Below are 18,893 nucleotides of genomic sequence, written 5' to 3' on the forward strand. Positions count from 1 at the left end.
CTGGTGTCCTTACTGAAGCTGGTAAAGACCGCACTGGGTGATACCCGGGAGCTGGCGCAGCTGCATCGTAGCATTAAACTCCATTTTTAAAAGTGTCCCGAATAAGGTTCACGTGCAATTTGTAATTGCGTGTGATCTCTGTGCAGTCCTGCCAGCATGCTTAATGAAGTGATAGGCTATTGATTGGCAGCTTGTCCCAGCCTGGTTTTACATTTATTGTCACTGCTTTTATGTATGTTGACATAATGAGAAGGACATTCGGAAAGTTATTAAAACGTACTAGCTTCTTTTTACAGAGGTAGTGTCAGAATAAAAGTTAGAATAGGAATTGCTGTGTCAGGCAATCACTGTTACCACAGAGTGTAAGTATTACTTTGTGTAGTGAGTGCTTAGTATTTAACAACTGTACTAAAACATAAAAACTAGCATATTCATGAGAATGTTAAAGACTCGGGGTTAACTGGCTTTGGGATGTGGATTCACAAACTTTTGTGCATGCAGCCGACCCCCTGAGAGAGATCCTTCCCTTGTGCCTTGTGATGGTACCAGCTCCTTTTCATTTATCAATCAAATCTGTATGTTTGGAGAGACAAGACATTTATTACATGAAAACTACTCAAAGCTGAAGTAGTGCCTGTTAATATTCTCATAAAGAAGATATAAAAACGGCAGAGAAGCAGCAAGCACAGCAGGCAGTTCTCCTTCACCCAGTGCCAAGTGCCGGCTCGGGGCAGTGCAGAGCTGTTCACCTTCCCGAAGGCAAAGTCATTTCCAGAGACTTCATTTCTTGTTGAAATCTGGTTGGTGCTGACAAAGGGCTGTGGTCCTTTTTTTAATGGGGACTTAATGCCTCTATAGCTGGCAAACCTAACGCCGCAATCAGTAAAGCAGCAATCTCTTCATATAAAAAGATTTTTGATAGTATAGGCTGACATAAAGGGTGTATCGGGAGGAAAGAAATCTTATCAGGGCTTCCGTCAGTCTGCTCTTTTAGCTTTCCTAAAGCTCTTTGGGAAGACTATTTGTGAGGCTGTACTTTTTCACCCTTAGCAAAACACTTCATTTGATAATGCCTTGATTGAATTGCGGTAAAGGCTGTATAGGGACTAATTAAAGATTACAGCCAGGCAGCGTATAAACCAGTGAATTATAACTTGAATCATGTGCTGCTGGTACGTGGCACGATTTGGCGTCCATAATGTATGTCCAACAGCAATTAACTGATGCATCACAGCCAAAATGATGTGGAAGGACTCAGATGAATGAACGTACTCTGCAGGTGGTGTGGAAACAGCCCTTCTTCGGCGAGAGATGAGCATTAAGGGGAGAGGTAGGAGGAGTCCTGCTGGAACTCCTCCGTTATTTGGCCAAGTATGTTAGGTTTTTGGCTAAAGATTTTAGTGTATCTGTGTGTCTGATATTTTTAATTGTGCTAGAAGGTGATGTAAAAAGAAGAAGATAGGAGATATTTACTTTGTGGAAAAGGTTTTTAAGAGGTAGGTTTCTGAAAGCTGCACAGAGCGCTAAGGGAAGTCAGAACATAGTTTCCTTTTGCTTTATCTGTGTTTCATAGCATTACCTTGAGTCAGAAGGTAATGTGTGTTTTTTTCCTAATGGAAGGATGTTATCTACCACAATCACTGACTTTTGTGGGTGTTCGGCTGTTATTTTTCCAGCTGGAGTAACCACGGAAGCCATTCAAACTGCTACGGCAAGCCCAGATGCGTTGGGAACAGAGGCAAAAGTTCAAGAGGAAGAGCACGATCTGGTTGATGACGACATCACGGCAGGTGAGCACTACCCCAATGAATACGCTGTTTTTTGACATACTAGATACCATGCAGAAGGGTTGCAACACTTTGTGCCAATTTTTCCATACTCTTCATGAGAAAATGAAATACAGAGGCTGTTTACGAAGGAGTACGTGCTATTAGAAATAAAACGAAGTTATTCAATAGTAAAAAATGCAGAGCTCTAAGCAAAAACTAAATACCTGCTTAACTGTAGCTACTGTACTATTAACATGTTGCTACTGCAAAATGTTCCCTATATTCCAATGTGTCTGGGGCTTTTTAGTCTGCTTGCGACTGACATGCTTAGCTTGTAGTTCTTGAAGAATAAAGGTTGGTTCTTTACAGTTATCCCTTAAACGATTTACCTTAAACAATTTACCTTGGTGAAAGATCTGATGCAAGGGTGCTACCATCATAGTCTGCTTCATTGAACTGAGGTTCTCAACGGGAAAGAGTTGTTGGTTTGTCACGCACAGAATTCAAGTGTGGTTCAGTTCTAAAAATACCGGTACAGCTTTTGCCGTTGTTGTAGTTCATTGTAAACTGGTAGATAAAGTTGAGAGCTGTGATCCCTCCAGGCATATTCTGAAATGACAGACCATACAAAAATATGCATTTAATTATAAGCAGTTTATCTTTTGATATGTTTTTTCATGCTTATTTATGCAGTGCCATAAGGAGAATATCTGTGTGCTCAATATCAATATCCTCAGAATCTGAATGACTCCAGTATGTATTTTAGCATAGCATACTGCAGATTATAGAGCACAAAAGCTATCTTTTTTGACTGAGCTTTTTATAGATTTTTGTGAAAGTCTGAAAGAAAACTATTTATTTCTATTGACCAGAAGACAGTTAGTATGACAGATCGAGTTTTGGGTCAAGTCTCTGGTTGAAGGTGACTGAGACAAGATTCCTGCTGGTGGAAGAACAAACTGCTTGGAACAAAGAGTATTAACACGAGCTATTTGTAAAAAGCTAACAGGAAATAGTCAAAGGGGAGGGAGAATGCTGGGGGTACCTTAAGTGGCCGGGGGAAGGTGCAGGATTCATCAAGAAACAGCAGTGAATAGAGGCTGAAAAAAATGGAAATAAAAAAATGGGGAAAAAAAGGAAAGAAAAAATAGAAATAAATTCATGAATAGGCTCCAGGTACCCTGGAACACAGATCTTCCCAGGATGTCCGTTACATCAGTCTTCTTTCAGAAACGTAGCATCTACCCGAATCCACATCTGTGGGAGACCTTCTGGTTCCTTTTCTGGAGGCTTTAGCGCCAGCGGTGTTACGAACAAGTGGGTGTTGTATCTGGGGCAGCAGTCTCCCTCTTTGATGTCTGATGTTCTTTCCAGAGGAAAGAGAATGGAAGTAGGGTGCTTTAATGGAGCAAGTTCCAAGTGATGTGCGTTTTCTTGCTGCGTTCTAGACTCTTAAGGTCTGAGGTTTTCGGAAAGCTCTCCACTATGTTGCTTGAATTTGAAGCTAGTAACCGTTTTCTTTACAGAGAAAATACTATTATTAAAAGGAATTGAGCTTTAAAAACTATATCCCAAGATGAAATTTCAGTCAACAATTGAATACAACTACATTAGTGTTTGTAGAATATTAAAAAAAAAAAAGTTTTAATTCAGATAATTTAAGCTTCACCTTGTCATCTTAAAATATGATGCAGTTTCTTTCTATAGTGGTCCTCTTAAGGCTAATTTTTATTGATTTGACTGCACAAAGTAATACTAGTGTGCAGTGGTCGACAGTTTTTTTTTTTTCAATTCAAATTGGGATTCACCAAATGCTTTCATTTATCCAAAATAATTTTTTAAAAGGCTCACTTTCAGATCAGTACTTTTAGAGATTAAAGCATTTTAATTTAGCTGGCTGAAAATATTTCAGTAAGACACCGCAGTGCCTATTAAGCACTTAAAAACCTACAAGCAGGAGGTATTTAGAAAATAGGGTCTGTCTTCAAATGCATTGAAAAGCCATGCAAGAATTGGCTTCCAAAGTAGCAATAGCACGTACTGTTATCTTCAATACCTAACAGGCTTGTCTGGGTAAGTAAAACTAGGGCGAATATTTTGCTTAAACAATTCGCGTGTGGACAAAAATATTTTTTGCTAATTGGGCATAAAATCCACTGACCTCACTGATCAGAATTGGGCAATTCATCATGATGGCAAGTTGGCTTTATTAAAAAATTATTTTATATTAAATATTTTGTAATTTTGTAATTTTTAATCCATTTCGTAACCTAAATATAATTTATTTATACGCCCACTTGCGTTCACAGCTGCACAGGCACACGCTGCCCGGGCGCCGACGCACGTCTCCAGCAGCAGAGGCGCCCCGGGGAGCAGTGCTGCTCCTCGCGCCGGGGGGGCTGCTTTGAAAACGCTCCCTTCCGTCAGGAAACCAAAACGAGCCTCAGCCAAGCACGCGCTTACATACGACCTGTGCGTGTTGCAGAGGCTGTTCTGATATATTCCGAGAATTCTAGCAGCTGCGGTGGTGTGCGTGCAGAACGTTATATAGAAAATAAAAGCGCGGTTTTATACTGATAACGTTTGTCAGCTTGAAAGTTTAATCTTTCAAATCTTTCCCTTCAGTATTTCTAAATCTATTTTCTTGCGTAATGATTAGTATTTTTAAGCAATAATTATCCGCTAACTAGTGAAATCAGAAACAAGAAATATTGCTAGGTTAAGCCATATTCTGAAGTTAAAATGGCTCTTGAATCAGTAACAATATTTGTCTGTATTGTCTTAATGATTCAGCAACGTATGACTATGATTTTTTGATTTATCTCTTATCTGAACACACCATCGCTGCTGTTGAAGTGCAGCAGGACATGCAGCGTATTTGCAGAAAGGTTTAATTTCCAGCATTTTCCCATACTTTGAGTAACACTTATTTCACTCCCAGCATCTAGATATTCAGATGTTGGTAGCATCTAACTACTTTAGATGGTTTTAATTCCTAGGCGAAACATTATTTTTTGCTATAGAGCATTACAATTTTCAACTCAAAGGCGTCCACTGTAATGAAGGAAAAATATTTCAGCTGTGTACTAAAAGCTGTGTACTGCTAAGTTACATACTGTGCTTTTTGTTGCTGTTGTTATTTTTTTTCTTATTGTTATTTTTGATATATTGAGTTTCTGGACTACTCTGGTGGTTTCTCTTCGTTCTCTCCCCTCCTGTTGGAGCTGGACGTGGAAGCAGCAGGGACAGGTGCCACTGCCCATTGCTTCCCTCCCCTCAGCAGCCAGACCTCCACTGAAAATTTGGTGTGAAGTGGAGGTGCACAACAAATGAAACCATCTGCCATCCCCAACAAACAAGCCAGTGGCCCACTGTTCAGCACAATAAGGGTGCCAAAAGAGTCAGTCTCTGGATAAAGTTCCTGCTGGGTTGCTTTTAAGTAGGTTAGACCAAACCTGAGCACCTTCTACAAACCCTGTCACATACGTTTTTGCATTTCCAAAGCCCACCATAGAGAGATCAAAGAAGCTTTTAATTTGTGTTTAATAACTCGCTGAAAAACCATCTACCATATCCTGCGCTGACTATTGTGTAAAGCATCAGAAAAAATAGATTTTATCAGCTAAAATAAGCTTCGTCCCTTTCAGATGCTAATTAAGAAAACAGAGAAAACACACACTCATCTCTCTCATTTGGTCTTTTCTGTTACAACTAAAAATGGAACGTGGATGCGCAGATAGGAGTTATTTGACATGTGAGTGCTAATTTTTAATGGAGTTTTTGTGTGTAGTAACGGGAATTTTGAAGCACCTTGAGAAATGTATTTAATTGATGGGTAATTGTAAAGAAAATTAATCAAGAATCTAGTTTCCTAGCATTTGTCGTTAGCTGTCTACAAGAAAGCATGAAATTGTAGGTAAAATATTTTTTAAAAAACAACACTTTATTTAATTGTAGGGAATGTAACTCATGTAGAAAGACGGGCTTTTTCGGCAGAGCTGCACGTCTTTGAAAAGACGTGGGCATCTGCCATTGAAGCAGATGTCACCAGTAAACGCCATTGAGAAATCTGTTCCCTGTAAGGGGGTTACGGGCTGGACATCTGTCGGAATGGCATATGTCAGTGCTGGGACAGCGCTACGTGTGTTCCTTAAGTGCGAACTCAGGAGAGCTGCTCTGTTTGGGCGTTCGGGGTGCTTTCTCACTGCTGGAAGAAGCGTACAGCAGGCTATTTAAAAAGATAACTTTTCATTTAATTGGGGATACTTCTCGGTATCCGTATCTGATACACAACTTTATACCAAGCATCACACAGTGTAACTAACGAGCATCAGTCCTTGCACAGTCTTATTTCTTACGTGAAATCAGGAAGCGTTCAGCATCACCGTGTGCATTATACATCAGTCCTTCGTAAAAATCAATCTGGGACTCGTCTGAAACTCTTTTGTCTGTTCCGGTGGCAGATGTCTTCTTCCAGCTCTGCGCAGTCTCCCTTTGTGCTGTAGTTACTTCAGAAAGTTTCATTAACTTGGGAAAAGTTAGGTCTCAGCGTCTTAGTCAAACGTTTGTACCTTAATTGTGTTCTTCTGACTGCTCATCTTTTCTCAGTGGTATTAGCCAGAAATGCTTCAACTCGATGTTTTCGTTAATTTAAGACTTCTGAGATATTATTACAGTCAAAAGAAAAATGTTTAGAATAATCTGTTCAGTTGTAGAACTGGGGTTTTAAGGAGGCAGAGGTCATACAAGCAAGCGTTGGTGCCGACACCCAGCATTTCCAGAGACGCGCGTAGCGATGAGCAGTTCAGTCTCAGGCTTCCCTTGATCCACCTCAGGAAGTTTAAGCACCTACAGTGCTGGCAAGGTTTAAGTGTCTTGGGACAAGTTCGGTATAATCGAGGACCAAATGCTTTAAGAAGCTGTTTTGCTGTTAACGTGTGTAGTGTCCGTTGCTTCTAGCAGCATTTACCCGTGTAAGTTAACCGTGTGTCTGTGGAAGACGGCTCCTGTGAGTGTAGCCTTAAGGACCTAGGAATCAGGAATTTCCACGTGGGTATTGCTTTCCAAGAAGCTTGTGCTGGTTAGTATATGAATAATTTATTCGATGACCAAGATATCATTAAATAGAGTATACTACTTCTTTAATGTTTCCTTTAGTCTTGGAAGCCAATTCTGGCTGGGATTTGGAAAGCTTGGTGTTGTTTTATTTTAAGTTCACTGGGCTCTGTATCCTGCTGTCACTGCCTACAGTTTTATGCAACAAGTACGTCGTTTTTCATCTGTAATCGTGTAAGTTACCTGCAGAATTTGTGTATGAGAGGTCATGTCTGAGAGAGAGGTCACGAAGACCTCCAGGGATGGGGACCCAGCCATTTCCCTGGGCAGCCTGTTCCAGCGCAGCACAACCCTTCCAGTGAAGAAATTTCCCTGGTATCCAACCTAAACCTCCCCTAGCGCAACTTGGGGCCATTTCCCGTTGTCTTATCGCTTGGTGCTTGGGAGAAGAGCCCAATCCCCACCTTGCTACAGCCTCCTTTAAGGTGATGGTACAGTACAGTAAGGTCTCCCCTGAGCCTTCTTTTCTCCAAGCGGAACGACCCCAGCTCCCTCGGCCGCTCCCCCTAAGACTTGTTCTCCAGACCCTTCACCAGCTTCGTTGCCCTTCCAGAGGCCCCCACGTCATCACTTTAAAACGCACTTGCTGTGTACTGCTGTTGTGATTTTAATGCTCTATCACTTCCTCTGACCTATTTTCCTCCTCAAAAATAACAGGTTTTGCCTCAGCTCTAAGTAATTCCATGTTGGAGTTTAAAACAAAGCAATGAAAAAAAAGAGAAAAAAAAATCTCTCTGATATCACAGAATTAGCTACAGGCATCCAGTAGCACAATAACCTACCTGCTGGGCAGGGAGTGCTGGCCAGCAAACATCATCTGTAAGTCTGCGTGGTGTGCCAGGGTGGGATCCCACACGTCCCCGCAAAAGCCCCTCTCCTTCACCTTCCTGCCCCAGGACAGCTTTGTCTGCTCACTTGGATGGGGTGAGTGCCTGTTGCCTCTCCCTTGCCCTGAACTCCTTTTGCCCATCCTTCTTGCACGTGGATGCTCTGGCTCTCTCCCCAGAAAACCCTTCTGGCCCCTCTCATTTCTTCGTGCTCGCTCCTCTCCACCAGCCGTGTGCGAGTGGCAGTGCTTTTAAGAGCTTTTAAGGTCAGAAGACCCATTCCTGTTGGTGCTGTCTGATCTCGTTTTATTCTAAACAAAACGATTTTTCAGGAAGATGGAGATCTGAAATGTATAGCAGTTTTTTTGGAACATTTTTATAGTTGCTGTTCTTAAAGCATTTTTATACGCTTCTTCTGGACAGATAATTTTTCAAACTAGTAGTTCAGAACAGCACTTACCTAAGTAGCATATGGAAAACCCAACAGAAGTTTTAAAAAACAAACAGACAAAGCCCAAACACCCTAACAATAACTTGTATTGGAAATGGCTTGTTTTCACATTACAGCTCCCCAGACTAGAGCGATCTGAAATGGTTCAAAAACAAAGCGTAATGTGAGCCATACCGAACTTTGCTACGAGCTCACCGTGTCGGTAGTACTTTGTATATGCGAAAGCTTTAATTTTACCTACTTAAGCAAGAGAGAAAAAGAGTGGAGTTGGTCCTTTTCGTTCCTTTACCAGTCTGTGCACTTGGATAAATAAATAGATGATCTAAGATTCAATAGGCCAATAGCAGCATATAATAGCTATTCAGAGGCAATTAAACTGCCTTTTTTTCATGCCGGCATGTGAGCGTGCCCTTTCCCAACCTTCAACTTGATTTGTGGTGATTCAAAATTAACTTAAAAGTCTTGTTTGCTGACAGCTTAAAGCTTAATTGACTGAAAGCCAAATAGAGCGCGTTCCGCGTTCAGCCCTCGGCGAAGCCGCGCGCCGCAAGGCAGCGGCCGGGGGCCCTGCGCCCGGCTCCGCACCGCCGGTGCTGTGCACGCGGGCTCTCGCCCACCACAGCAGGGGGCACGGAGCTGCTGGGGGGCTGCAGGGGGCTGCCGGCCGGCCTGCCCTGCCCTGCCTCCCGCTGCGGGTGCGGGGGCTTCCCCCTTCCCAAGGGGGCAGGAATGGGAAGAGGAGAGCGACGCCTCCCTGCTCGCGCTGATTGCAACGGATCCAGAGGTGAATTCTGTGGTTCCAGCGGGATCCGCACCAGTGTGACCGAACATTGCTCTGACGACTCTGCTGACAAACACAGCAAATAAGCATTAAAACGTGCATCACCCACAGGTGCAAAGGCACACCTGAAAGGTGGCTGGGTGCCTTCAGCATCGTAGCAGGAACCCCGTGGTGGGCAAGGGGCGAATGGTCCCGATACGGCCCAGTACAGGGCATCACCAGCGCGTCCGTGTCGTGTTGGGGGCAGAATGCACAGCGAATCGCAACCCCTATCTCAGCCTCAACACTCTTTCTTTCTTACGCTTCTAAAAGCCTTCCGTTTCCCTCAATATTTCTGTATATATAACATTTTCTGTAGAGAAAAAGCTCGTTTTGTTTGGGAGTGGTGATGCCCAACACGACACGTTGTTCCCATGCCGTGCTTACCGGGGGCAGGTTTGCTGCCCTCGCAGCTGAATGTTGTCCCCCCCCCCGTGGGGACCGATGCCAAGCATCACAGGGGGTGCCTCCAAAAATAAACACAACAGTGGTTTTTTGTAGTTCAGAGTGATCAGTAAGTATGTATTCGATACATCTTCAGGATGCATTAAATCATTTCAAATTAAATAACGTCTTTAAGCACTGGGAATGTATTTTGATCTGTCAAAATCAGAAAGATCTTAAAAGCAAAGTACCTGAAATTGCCAGAGGAGATATAAGTGCATCAGAAAAACATAATCGCACCTTACGTGCTTTCTCCTGTAAATTCTTAAAGTTCCGCTCACATGAAAGTCAAATTTTAGTGTATGAAAGATAAAGAACATGGATTCTGATATTGCTCTATTTCTTATTGATTTCTTGGCAAATCATAGCTATCTAATTTTTTCTGCCTTCCTATTGATTTCCAATGGGAACAACGTCTTTTTCATAAAGCATCAGGAAAAGTTGCCATTCAGTTTCAAAATGACTATAATGTAAAATAGTTTTATGTTCCTTTCAATAAAATCATAATCATGCTTCAGAATGCGAAGCCCAGATTTGTATTGGCTTTATTGAAGTTTTACCTATGTCCACGCTGATCTGAAACTCAGGAGTGGATTCCCTTAATTGACTCTCATTAACAGCTTATCGAAATCTTTTTTTTGGGGGGAAAAAAAAACCCGCCTTATGTTTACATTTTTCTGGCTTTAGTTATGCGCAAGCTAGTTACTCCTAATGCAAACATTAATAATACAATCTTGCTCTATTTTGTGATATTTGGGTTGCCTGATGGAATTGGGAATTCTGTATAATTTAATGGTAGAGTTATGTAAATAGTTGGCGTTGTCATACATTTGTAAAGACAGAAGGTAAACATTACTGTGTAATTTTCATAAGACTGATGGGCTCGTGTACAAAATGTGCTTTTCTACATGTGGTGAGTACTTTGTGCAGCCACCGCTCCAGTCTATTGCAGCTTAGCAGCATTTTCTTCTGTGCTGTGCCATTCCTTTTATCGCTGAATATTTCAGTGTACTGCAGCCGTAGGAACACAAAATGGGTGAGGATGCCTCTCCTCACACGGCTAAGAGCAGAGGAAAAGAGTCAAAGACAAAATGGATTCTCTGCTGTTCAGAGGGGGGAGTATAGGACACTTCTCCTTCAGTGTCATTAGCTTTTATTTAAAGCACCGGTAATGCATCAAAACTCCCCTTCGTACTAGTGACGTTAAAATGATCGTGATCAACATTTTGAACAGGTATCACAAACAATTAAGTGCTTTTCTTTGTGACTCATTTATTTAGATAGCAGCACTGAGGGATACGGATTTCTGGAAACAAAATTTTCTGCAGCGCAAATCTGCATTTAAAAATGGAAGTAATGAGGTCAGGGTCCAATTAATACTTCATAACTTATATTTGTGGTTTTCGGCTGTGATATGAGACAACCCAATGTTGCTCTGGTAAATTTATTCCCGAGTTATTAAATACTTCAGGCTATATGGCATCCAGTGGAATTAAATGAGTTGACGATGCTGATTGCTTAGTTGAGCTTGTTGCTGAAAACGCATGCTGAGGAGTTCAGCTAATTGGTTTCCTTGCTTTTTGAAAGGAAATAAAAACATTTTCAGCACACAGCTCACAAAGCGTTGGTGAGAAAATGAAAGGTAAATGCTAAGAGATAATAGCTGAACTCCATGCCTGTATATTCAAAAAATGAAATTTGTTATTGCTTTACTTGCTGTCAGATAGTAAGTTTATTAAATGTTTTTTGTTTTTGTGATTACAGACAGAAAGGGACTGACTTCACAGCGTGTTACGGGCAGAAAGGGACTGACTACAGCAACTCCAGTAGTTGCAGTTAGATTAAATCAGTTTATTACCAGTTTCCTATGGCCTCGTTTTAGAGTAATAATCGGCACTCGAGTCAATGTTTCCAAAAAAAAAAAAAAAAAGAAAAAGAAAGAAAATTGCAGAGAGAACAAATAAAACTCTATAGCCGTATGAAAGTAATTAATAAATATCATCTATGACTAGCCTATCTGAACACGTGAAGCACGCTGGCACTTGGGCGATGCTGTTCAGCTTTTCCAAGGTAGGAAACATTTTTGGTAAATTCAAAGGGTATGAGTGAATAGAAAAATAACCATCTTACACATTTTCCTTTTGGTTTCTTGCAAGACAAGGTCGAGTAAATTAAACGCTCGTTTGTGCAATTTGTAGGACAGGCTTTGCACGTGGAATAGGCTTACCCGCCGTGGGCAGTGGTGTAAGAGTTGGGTTTTCGGCGAAGCCGTTGTTTGCAGGTGTGCTGGGACAAGGAATTGCACTGTTAAGGTGCGGTGTAAACATCCCTAAGTGCTAATGAGCACGCGGCAGCCTGTACTAATGCGTAGCGGATACCGAACAGATTCAGGCGTTGAGCTTTTTAGGAAGAATGAATGATGGCTAATGATTATTTAATGACAGATCTCTGGACTGAAAGGCACTTAGCACTCAAAGTGTACTGCAAAGCCTATTTCTCAAAGCTTCCGACAGGTTTATTTGGTCTCACCTTGAGTAGAGCAGTGCCGTATTGATTTCATTGGGGTGGATTTAAACACACTATTGGCTTAAAATAGCACCACCTATGCAGAAGAAAATCAGCGCCTTAACCCTTATGGTTGCCAGTAGCGGCTAGGTGGGGTTTTGGTTGTAGGGTAACAGATTCCTGGCAGGTTTGCTTATCCTAAATACTATCATTTTTAATTAACATATACATTGCAATTTTTCAACATTTGTTATCCTCATATGCCACGTGGATACAGCGCAGGGATTTACACGTGGGTTCTGACCTCCGGGTACCTGACCAGAGGTGGGCAGCGGAGTCAGAGCCATGGGATTTCACATCAGCTCATAAATGACTGAACAAAAAGTCATTTTTAATTCAAATTTTGTAAACACTTTTTTTTGGGGGGGGGGGGGGGGGGGATGGCTGCAAGTCTTTTCTTATAAATAAAAAATTAAAATAAAAATTGTATACTTATCTAATCAATGTTATTATTTACCATGGGAGGTTTTATCATTCTGTTCTCCTTCTTTCGAGGGTGCTGCAGCTGGCTAGCTGCGTAAAACCATGTTACTGGCACCACAAAGGGAATATGTTATCAAAAAGCAAACCAGAAAAATGTCCTGGCTTTAATAATACAAAGCTATGTGACTTACTGATATTTAATTATTAAACTTGTGTGTTGTAAGATGCCCTCTGAAATATTAGAAAAATAAAGTTTAAACGCTTCCAGTTTTTACAGTAGTGACAATGCCCCATTATTTCAAATACTTTCCTGCAGACGTGAGAAGAAAATAACAAGACAGGCGTTATCAAGTAAATCAGCACAGCCTGCCAGTAGGGAGGAGACCTTTTGGGGAGGGGAATCTTAAAAAAGAAAAAGGGGAAAAAAAAGTGATTCAAGAGCAATTCGTTTGCGCATCCTTATCTAAATTTATTTTCAAGTGATGGTATCAAGTCTTCTTTCATGATCTAAACATACGTATCTCTTCCTAAAATGCGTGTACCTTATCAGTGAGAACAATAGAAAATGAGCAGAAATTTTCACAAGATACATTAGTTTCTTCTTCTGTGGCTCCCTTCCTTGTCTAATAGTTTGGTAGCAGATATAAAACACAGGAAAAGATTGATTTAAAAATACTAATTGTTACGGAACCAAGACGCCTGTATTTCTGTTCTTGAGCAAGTTTTATTGAAACTCTTCATTTCAACTGCATAAAAGTAATGCTGCAGTGTTTTCTTCTGCTTTTAATCTTTTATAATTCTGCTCTCAATTATAGGAATGGTTAAAAAGTGATTACAAAATGTGTTGTGTTTGTCTGAGCAAGCTACTGTGGGAATCCGTGTTTCATTCCCCATCTCATCTGTGCTTCCTGGAATAGCCCAACTGAAGTATTGGGAAGACAGCACAATGACGATTATAAAAACGCTCAATAACCGTAGGAGACAAACGCTTGGAGGCAGCAATCACAGACGGTCTCGGTGCCTTGCCCCTGCGCTGCCAGAGTCCTGCGTTGTGCTGGACTGGCACGGATCGACTGTCACAGTGGCAGTCAAGTTAAAAATATATATAATTGTAATGGAGGAGAACAAAAGTGAGTTTCGCAAGGTGAGGTTTTTGTCTGCACTCATGTACATTTCATAAATGCTTTGAAGATACGGAGTTGCTTCAGGTAAAAAGAGGTGAGGGGCACAGCGTTAGGAAGGTGTGAATCTTCCATATGTCCAGACGTAGAAATAAATTGCTCCAGAAGGGGGAGGAAAAAAAAATTGTACTTTTGCCTCTTTTGTGTATGCGGCTGGACCTGGCCCTGGCCCGCTGCTCGCAGCTGGGAGCGTGGAGAGAAGCAGCAGGGCTGGGCCATGGGGAGGCTCGAGGCTGCCCTCACCCAGGGGCCCAATTTTCTCTTGCACGTTGCATTTACACCCCAATACCTTTTCCTATTGGCACCCGCTATCCTGAATTTCCAGCAGTGTGGAGGCATCCGCGGAGGCATCGCACGGCCGTGGGGTGCGTGCGGGTTGTCACAGCTCCCCGGGCTGCGGTACCTGCGCAGAACCACCTCTCGTAAATCCGCCCGCGGCCTTCATTCACATCCATTGATCCCTATTCCAGTTAAACCTGAGGAACTTAATTTGTCTTTTAATCCTTTTATTGTAAGCCAGGATAAAATTAATTTTACCCAAGAACTGTGCAAAGCCAATTAACGTGATCTTTAGAGTTATTTAGTAAAGTGCTCCAAACTGTTAAATTTACCCTGACCTCGTGGCTGCACTCTCTGACTGCTTTTTAAATGAAGCAATCAATAGCTCGCAGCCTTTTAAACAATTTAAACTTCGGAAACGCTTTACCTGTATTTTAAACCCTTTGTAAAGATGCTTTGTTGCTTTGTGTTACCTTCCCCTAAGCAGGTGGGTAGGTTTAAGTCCCACAAGCCGACGCGTTTTGAAATATTTAACGCGGTCATTTCGTCTGAAGGAAACCCGGATAAGCAAAGCCACGGACACGATCGGTTTCTCTGCTCTGCGGTACCGGGAGCCTGCTATTTTTACAACTAAAATGTAGAGCGTTTTTGTCCTCTCACCAGCGTAGCCTCTGTTTTCCACATAGAGCTATTTGAGGTTATTAATTTTCTCCCTGTGATAGGGTGATCAACCGTCCTGTCAAGAAAATGGATCTCCGTGTCACCCTTTAGCATGATTAAATGGAGGCACGTCGCGGGGAGAAAATACCAAATTTTCATGAGACAAATGAAAGCGTAGGAAGGACTACTTTTATAGGCGTTATTTCATTTGAAAATCTCCCAAATGGCTGTCAGTTTATTTGTAGGAAATCATTGCAATTAATTGTACGTTTCCGTTAGTAATTCAGAAAAAAGTAAAAAATATTTGTGGGTTGGTTTTTTTTTTTAATTTCCTTTGGAGGTTTTGGGGAGGAACGTTGTTGGGAGGGGACTGGCTGTGTTGGTTTTTGGTTTGTTGGCTTGGGTTTGGTTTTAGTTTCTTTTCTGTTGTTTTTTGTTGTTGTTTTGAGGTAGAAAACACTGTACTGCAGCAGTGAGCAGGATGAAGAGCATCCTATGCCAGTGAAACACTCGAGGAATATTTCATGGCCCGTCCCGGCTCAGATTTATTGTTGGGTTAGCAAAGAGTATCTCACAGCAGCTGCCCCCGGGTTCGTGATTTGCCCTTTGAAGAAGACACGGGGAAGTTGTGTCGAAGCAGGCCTAGGATGTAAAGGATGCTGCACGCCTGCCGCGGGGACGTACCGAAGGGTTAACTTCCTCCCGCTGTAGCCAAAGGCAAGGGCAGGGGAGTGCCCCCGCCGTTTAATTTCCTCCTGGAAGCAGCACATGTGGTCGCTCTTCCTTTCTTCCCCGCCTCGGAGCCGTGGCCGTGGCGGCAGCGCCAGGGTCAGCGCCTTGCCTATTGATCAGCATCCCGCGGCCCTGCTCCAGCATCTGCTCCGCTGGCTGCGCCCCGCGCCTGCCGCAGCACGTCACCACAGAAATCCATAACCAGAGCTGTGCTCATCCAAGCAGGGCCAGAAACTAAATTAAACGGTATAAAACAATCTCGGATCAGGAGTTCGCACCGATTCATCTTGATCCGAGGCGTCACGGCGGGCTCGGTGCAGGCACCTGGGCTGGCCCCGCATCGCCCCGCGTGCAGATGTTGGGGGGCACCGCGTCCGCAGATGGCCGGTCGGATAAGTGATTGCGGAACAATTAGGACTGTTACACTTCTTGCTTTGTCTCCTGCAGCCCCTTTTCATCCTTCTTCCTCTGAAGGCAGTTACTATTGATTTTTTTTTTCCCCCCCCCCTCTCCCTACCATTGTTAAGCTTTTAGTTGTTTTTCAGCTCCCCTTTGGCTGGCACGTTGCTGTCACAGCGGCGACGTTGCCTGAACTGGGATGGCCGCCTGATGCTGGTTCTCAAATTCGGTTAGTTCTTCTCATATGTCGTGTTTCGTGTCCTCCCGAGCCCCGCGAATGTCGTTAGCGCAGGCAGACGCAGCGCGACTCGCTAGTTCGCCCTTCGTTAATCTACGAGCCCGCTAAGTCTCGTTCCGTGCCAGGTGCTGCCTTCCGACAACTCAGCAAAGGTTTAACAGCCGAGCACTGTAAGGAGGATTAAGACTTCGTTATTTTCGTAGCATATATGGTGGGGCATTTCTGGGATAGTGTGAATTAGTAACGTAGCTGAAAGTGAACTGTGCTTGTCAGACGAAAGGAATAATGTACTTCAGCCCAGTAAATTTCTCCCAAGATTTTGTTTCTTTATTCAAAAAAAAAAAAAAAACAAAAAAACACCACCATCTAGTCACTCTAATACAGCCCTGGCATTTTTAATTTCACTAACAACGTAGAATTTAGAGTTTTAGTTAAAATGTATACTATGAGGTTTTTCCACCATTTATGAGAACGTTCATTAAAATACAAAATGCAACATTCAGTGTACAAAAATACTAGGTCAGTTTAATGACATATACCGGTCTGTTGGTATGTTAAAATGTAGTAAGAATTGGAATATGATGGTGTACCCTAACACAAAAGGATGCTTTTTTATAATAGAAGTATATTTTAAAAAATCCATCTCATAAAATAAATAAAAAGATTGATAGTCACCGAAATTCAATGTTAACAAGAAGCAAACCAAATACCACCTTTCACAAAGGCAGGTAAACACGGAATTCCCTGTGTTTCCTTTTTTGTTCTCCAGATGAACAAATAAAGCTCTCTGAAATGTTTTTTGTTGTTGTTCTTTTTACAGTGAGATTTTGGCAGTTTTTGAAGGGTAGGTGGCTTTGAGGCTGGCCATTGCAAACGCTGGTATTTAGGCTTCTACTGCGCGATGCAGGTTTTGAGAAGTAAAATGGCATCATCTGTAGTGGCTGCAAATCCTGGTGAGGGAAGTAACAGTCCTGAAGGCGTTTTAGGTTAAATGGAAACCTCTTTTATTTTCTCTGGGAAACACGATGTTGGGAGTGTCAAGAACAGCCCTGCTATTTATTTTCCTCTTGCTTCTTTGTTTTCATTTTAGGTTGCCTGTCTGGTCTCCCGCAGATGAAGAAAATCTCTACCTCTTACGAAGAGCGCAGGAAGCAAGCTACTGCCATCGTCCTGCTGGGGGTGATCGGGGCAGAATTTGGAGCTGAAATTGAGCCTCCCAAACTCCTGACTCGGCCACGTAGCTCTAGTCAAATTCCCGAGGGATTTGGTTTAACTAGTGGTGGATCAAATTATTCCCTGGCGAGGCATACGTGTGAGTATCCTGGGTGCTCTTTTCCCTTGTTCTGGTGTTTTGGGGTGAGGGTGGGATGGTATAACTCAGTCATATACTTACGTTTCAGTACAAACCAAGTCATTAAAAATTTCCTTTCAGAGGACAAAATAGAGTAGAAATTTTGAACGTACAAATAAGCAGAGTCACAATAAGAGGTCGCTAAGAAATTAGTGTGGGTAGAGGGAGCAGAGGTGTGGGGAGTGCCCAGGTGTGGGGTTTGCAGCGGTGCTGCTGGAGGGGGCACCGAGCGCTGCAGGAGCAGTCCTGCAGTCACTGCATTCACTCTTCTGCTGGCTGATCTTTGTGTTCAGCACTTGGTAGCTCCTGCTCGTAGTGGAGCTGTTCCTTCTGTAACTGGGCGCTGGCTCGGTTAGCTCGCACACCACACGTACTTTTTGGGAAGTAGATCAATAGGCATCAATAGGAAAACGTACTTGGTGATGCCAAAAAAAAGGGGGGGGAGGGCAAGATGTCTGGTTTAAAAGTCAGAAACAGATGAATTTAATGGAAAATGCTATACAAAATGTTACATTCTGGTCCCATGTGAAATGTGGTCCTGCAGTGCTACTGTAATTACCCTTGCAACTAACGGTAAGCATGATCTGATGTTATTAGATGGTTACATATCTGTGTATTGACTATTTCATGTTAGCATTGCAAAATCTAATGGAAGCAGATGCACCTTCAGTGCCCTGGATTCCTGCAAGTATTTTGGCGAGGTTCCTGAGTATGCTGGTGTGCTTTTGTTATATGTGGAGTCTGACAAAAGTCCCTTCTGTTATCTCTGGAAGATCTCACTGCAGCACTACAGACTCATTGTCGGTATTGCTTGAAGAAAAGTCAACTGTGGGGTTGGTTATGAAATAATCCCACAGCAGAGGATTTCTCCTCCTGCCCTGGTTCAGGCCTCACCTGATGCCCAAGTGCCTTTGAGAAAAAGTGAAAAACACAAATAGTAGAAAATGAGCATATTGTCTCAGCTCAGAGCTATTCACAACTTCTTTCTCCCAGTGTTTTTATCTATTTGCTTGCTATTTTTGTTACATTAGGCTTAGCAGAGCTGTAAGCTCCATCTTTGAACTCCTATTAATCATCATCTCAGAAACCCTGCACGACTGTCTGGCTGACTGATAGGTTGGAATTCAGGCTTTAATGTAAATGAAGCTTGACACGCTAAAATACTGTAAATTTAGATCCAGGCTATAAAGTAATATCTGAAATGGATGGAAAGCCAGAAGAAGATCAGAACGTTTTTGCCTGTGACGGTTTGGATTGTGAAAGGCAAGCGCTATATTGTTTGCTACTGAGACCCCCTTCACACCCAAAGCAAGTAATCCAGGCTGCAGGTATCACTCACATCTTCCTTTTAGGAGAATTCTTTACACAAGAGAGTTGTTGCAACCCTGACAAAGTAAAGACTAATTGGAGGAAAAAATACAGGACATGATGGGTTACACTTCTGGTTGATGGTAGCGTTAGCCGTGAACTTGATCATCTCCATCACATTTTACGTACAGCCCTTGCTATTATAGTGCTCAAGGAGAGGAAGTTCAGCTGGAAAATTCGTGAGGTCTCCTGTGGGCCTGACTCCCAGCCCGCCTGTGCAAGGGCCTCTCACAAGGGGACACAGTAGGCAAAGGCTTAAGGAATCACCAGA

The 18,893-nt window shown here is 42.6% G+C and overlaps 1 protein-coding gene across 9 annotated transcripts in view; it reads left to right on the forward strand.

Annotated features, from left to right (window-relative positions):
• Positions 1-18,893, forward strand: part of WDR7 (WD repeat domain 7) — a 114,588-nt gene that overhangs the window by 39,616 nt on the left and 56,079 nt on the right. For all 9 annotated transcript variants that reach the window (XR_010827948.1, XM_066988931.1, XM_066988927.1 and 6 more), the window contains 2 exons: positions 1,677-1,790; positions 16,994-17,215. Coding sequence is in view for 8 of the 9 variants with exons in the window: in XM_066988931.1 (XP_066845032.1) it covers positions 1,677-1,790; positions 16,994-17,215 (336 nt within the window). In the remaining variant the exon portion in view is untranslated. The remainder of the gene's footprint in view (positions 1-1,676; positions 1,791-16,993; positions 17,216-18,893) is intronic.

Source organism: Anser cygnoides, chromosome Z (genome assembly GCF_040182565.1).
Source record: "Anser cygnoides isolate HZ-2024a breed goose chromosome Z, Taihu_goose_T2T_genome, whole genome shotgun sequence".
Classification (NCBI taxonomy): domain Eukaryota; kingdom Metazoa; phylum Chordata; class Aves; order Anseriformes; family Anatidae; genus Anser; species Anser cygnoides.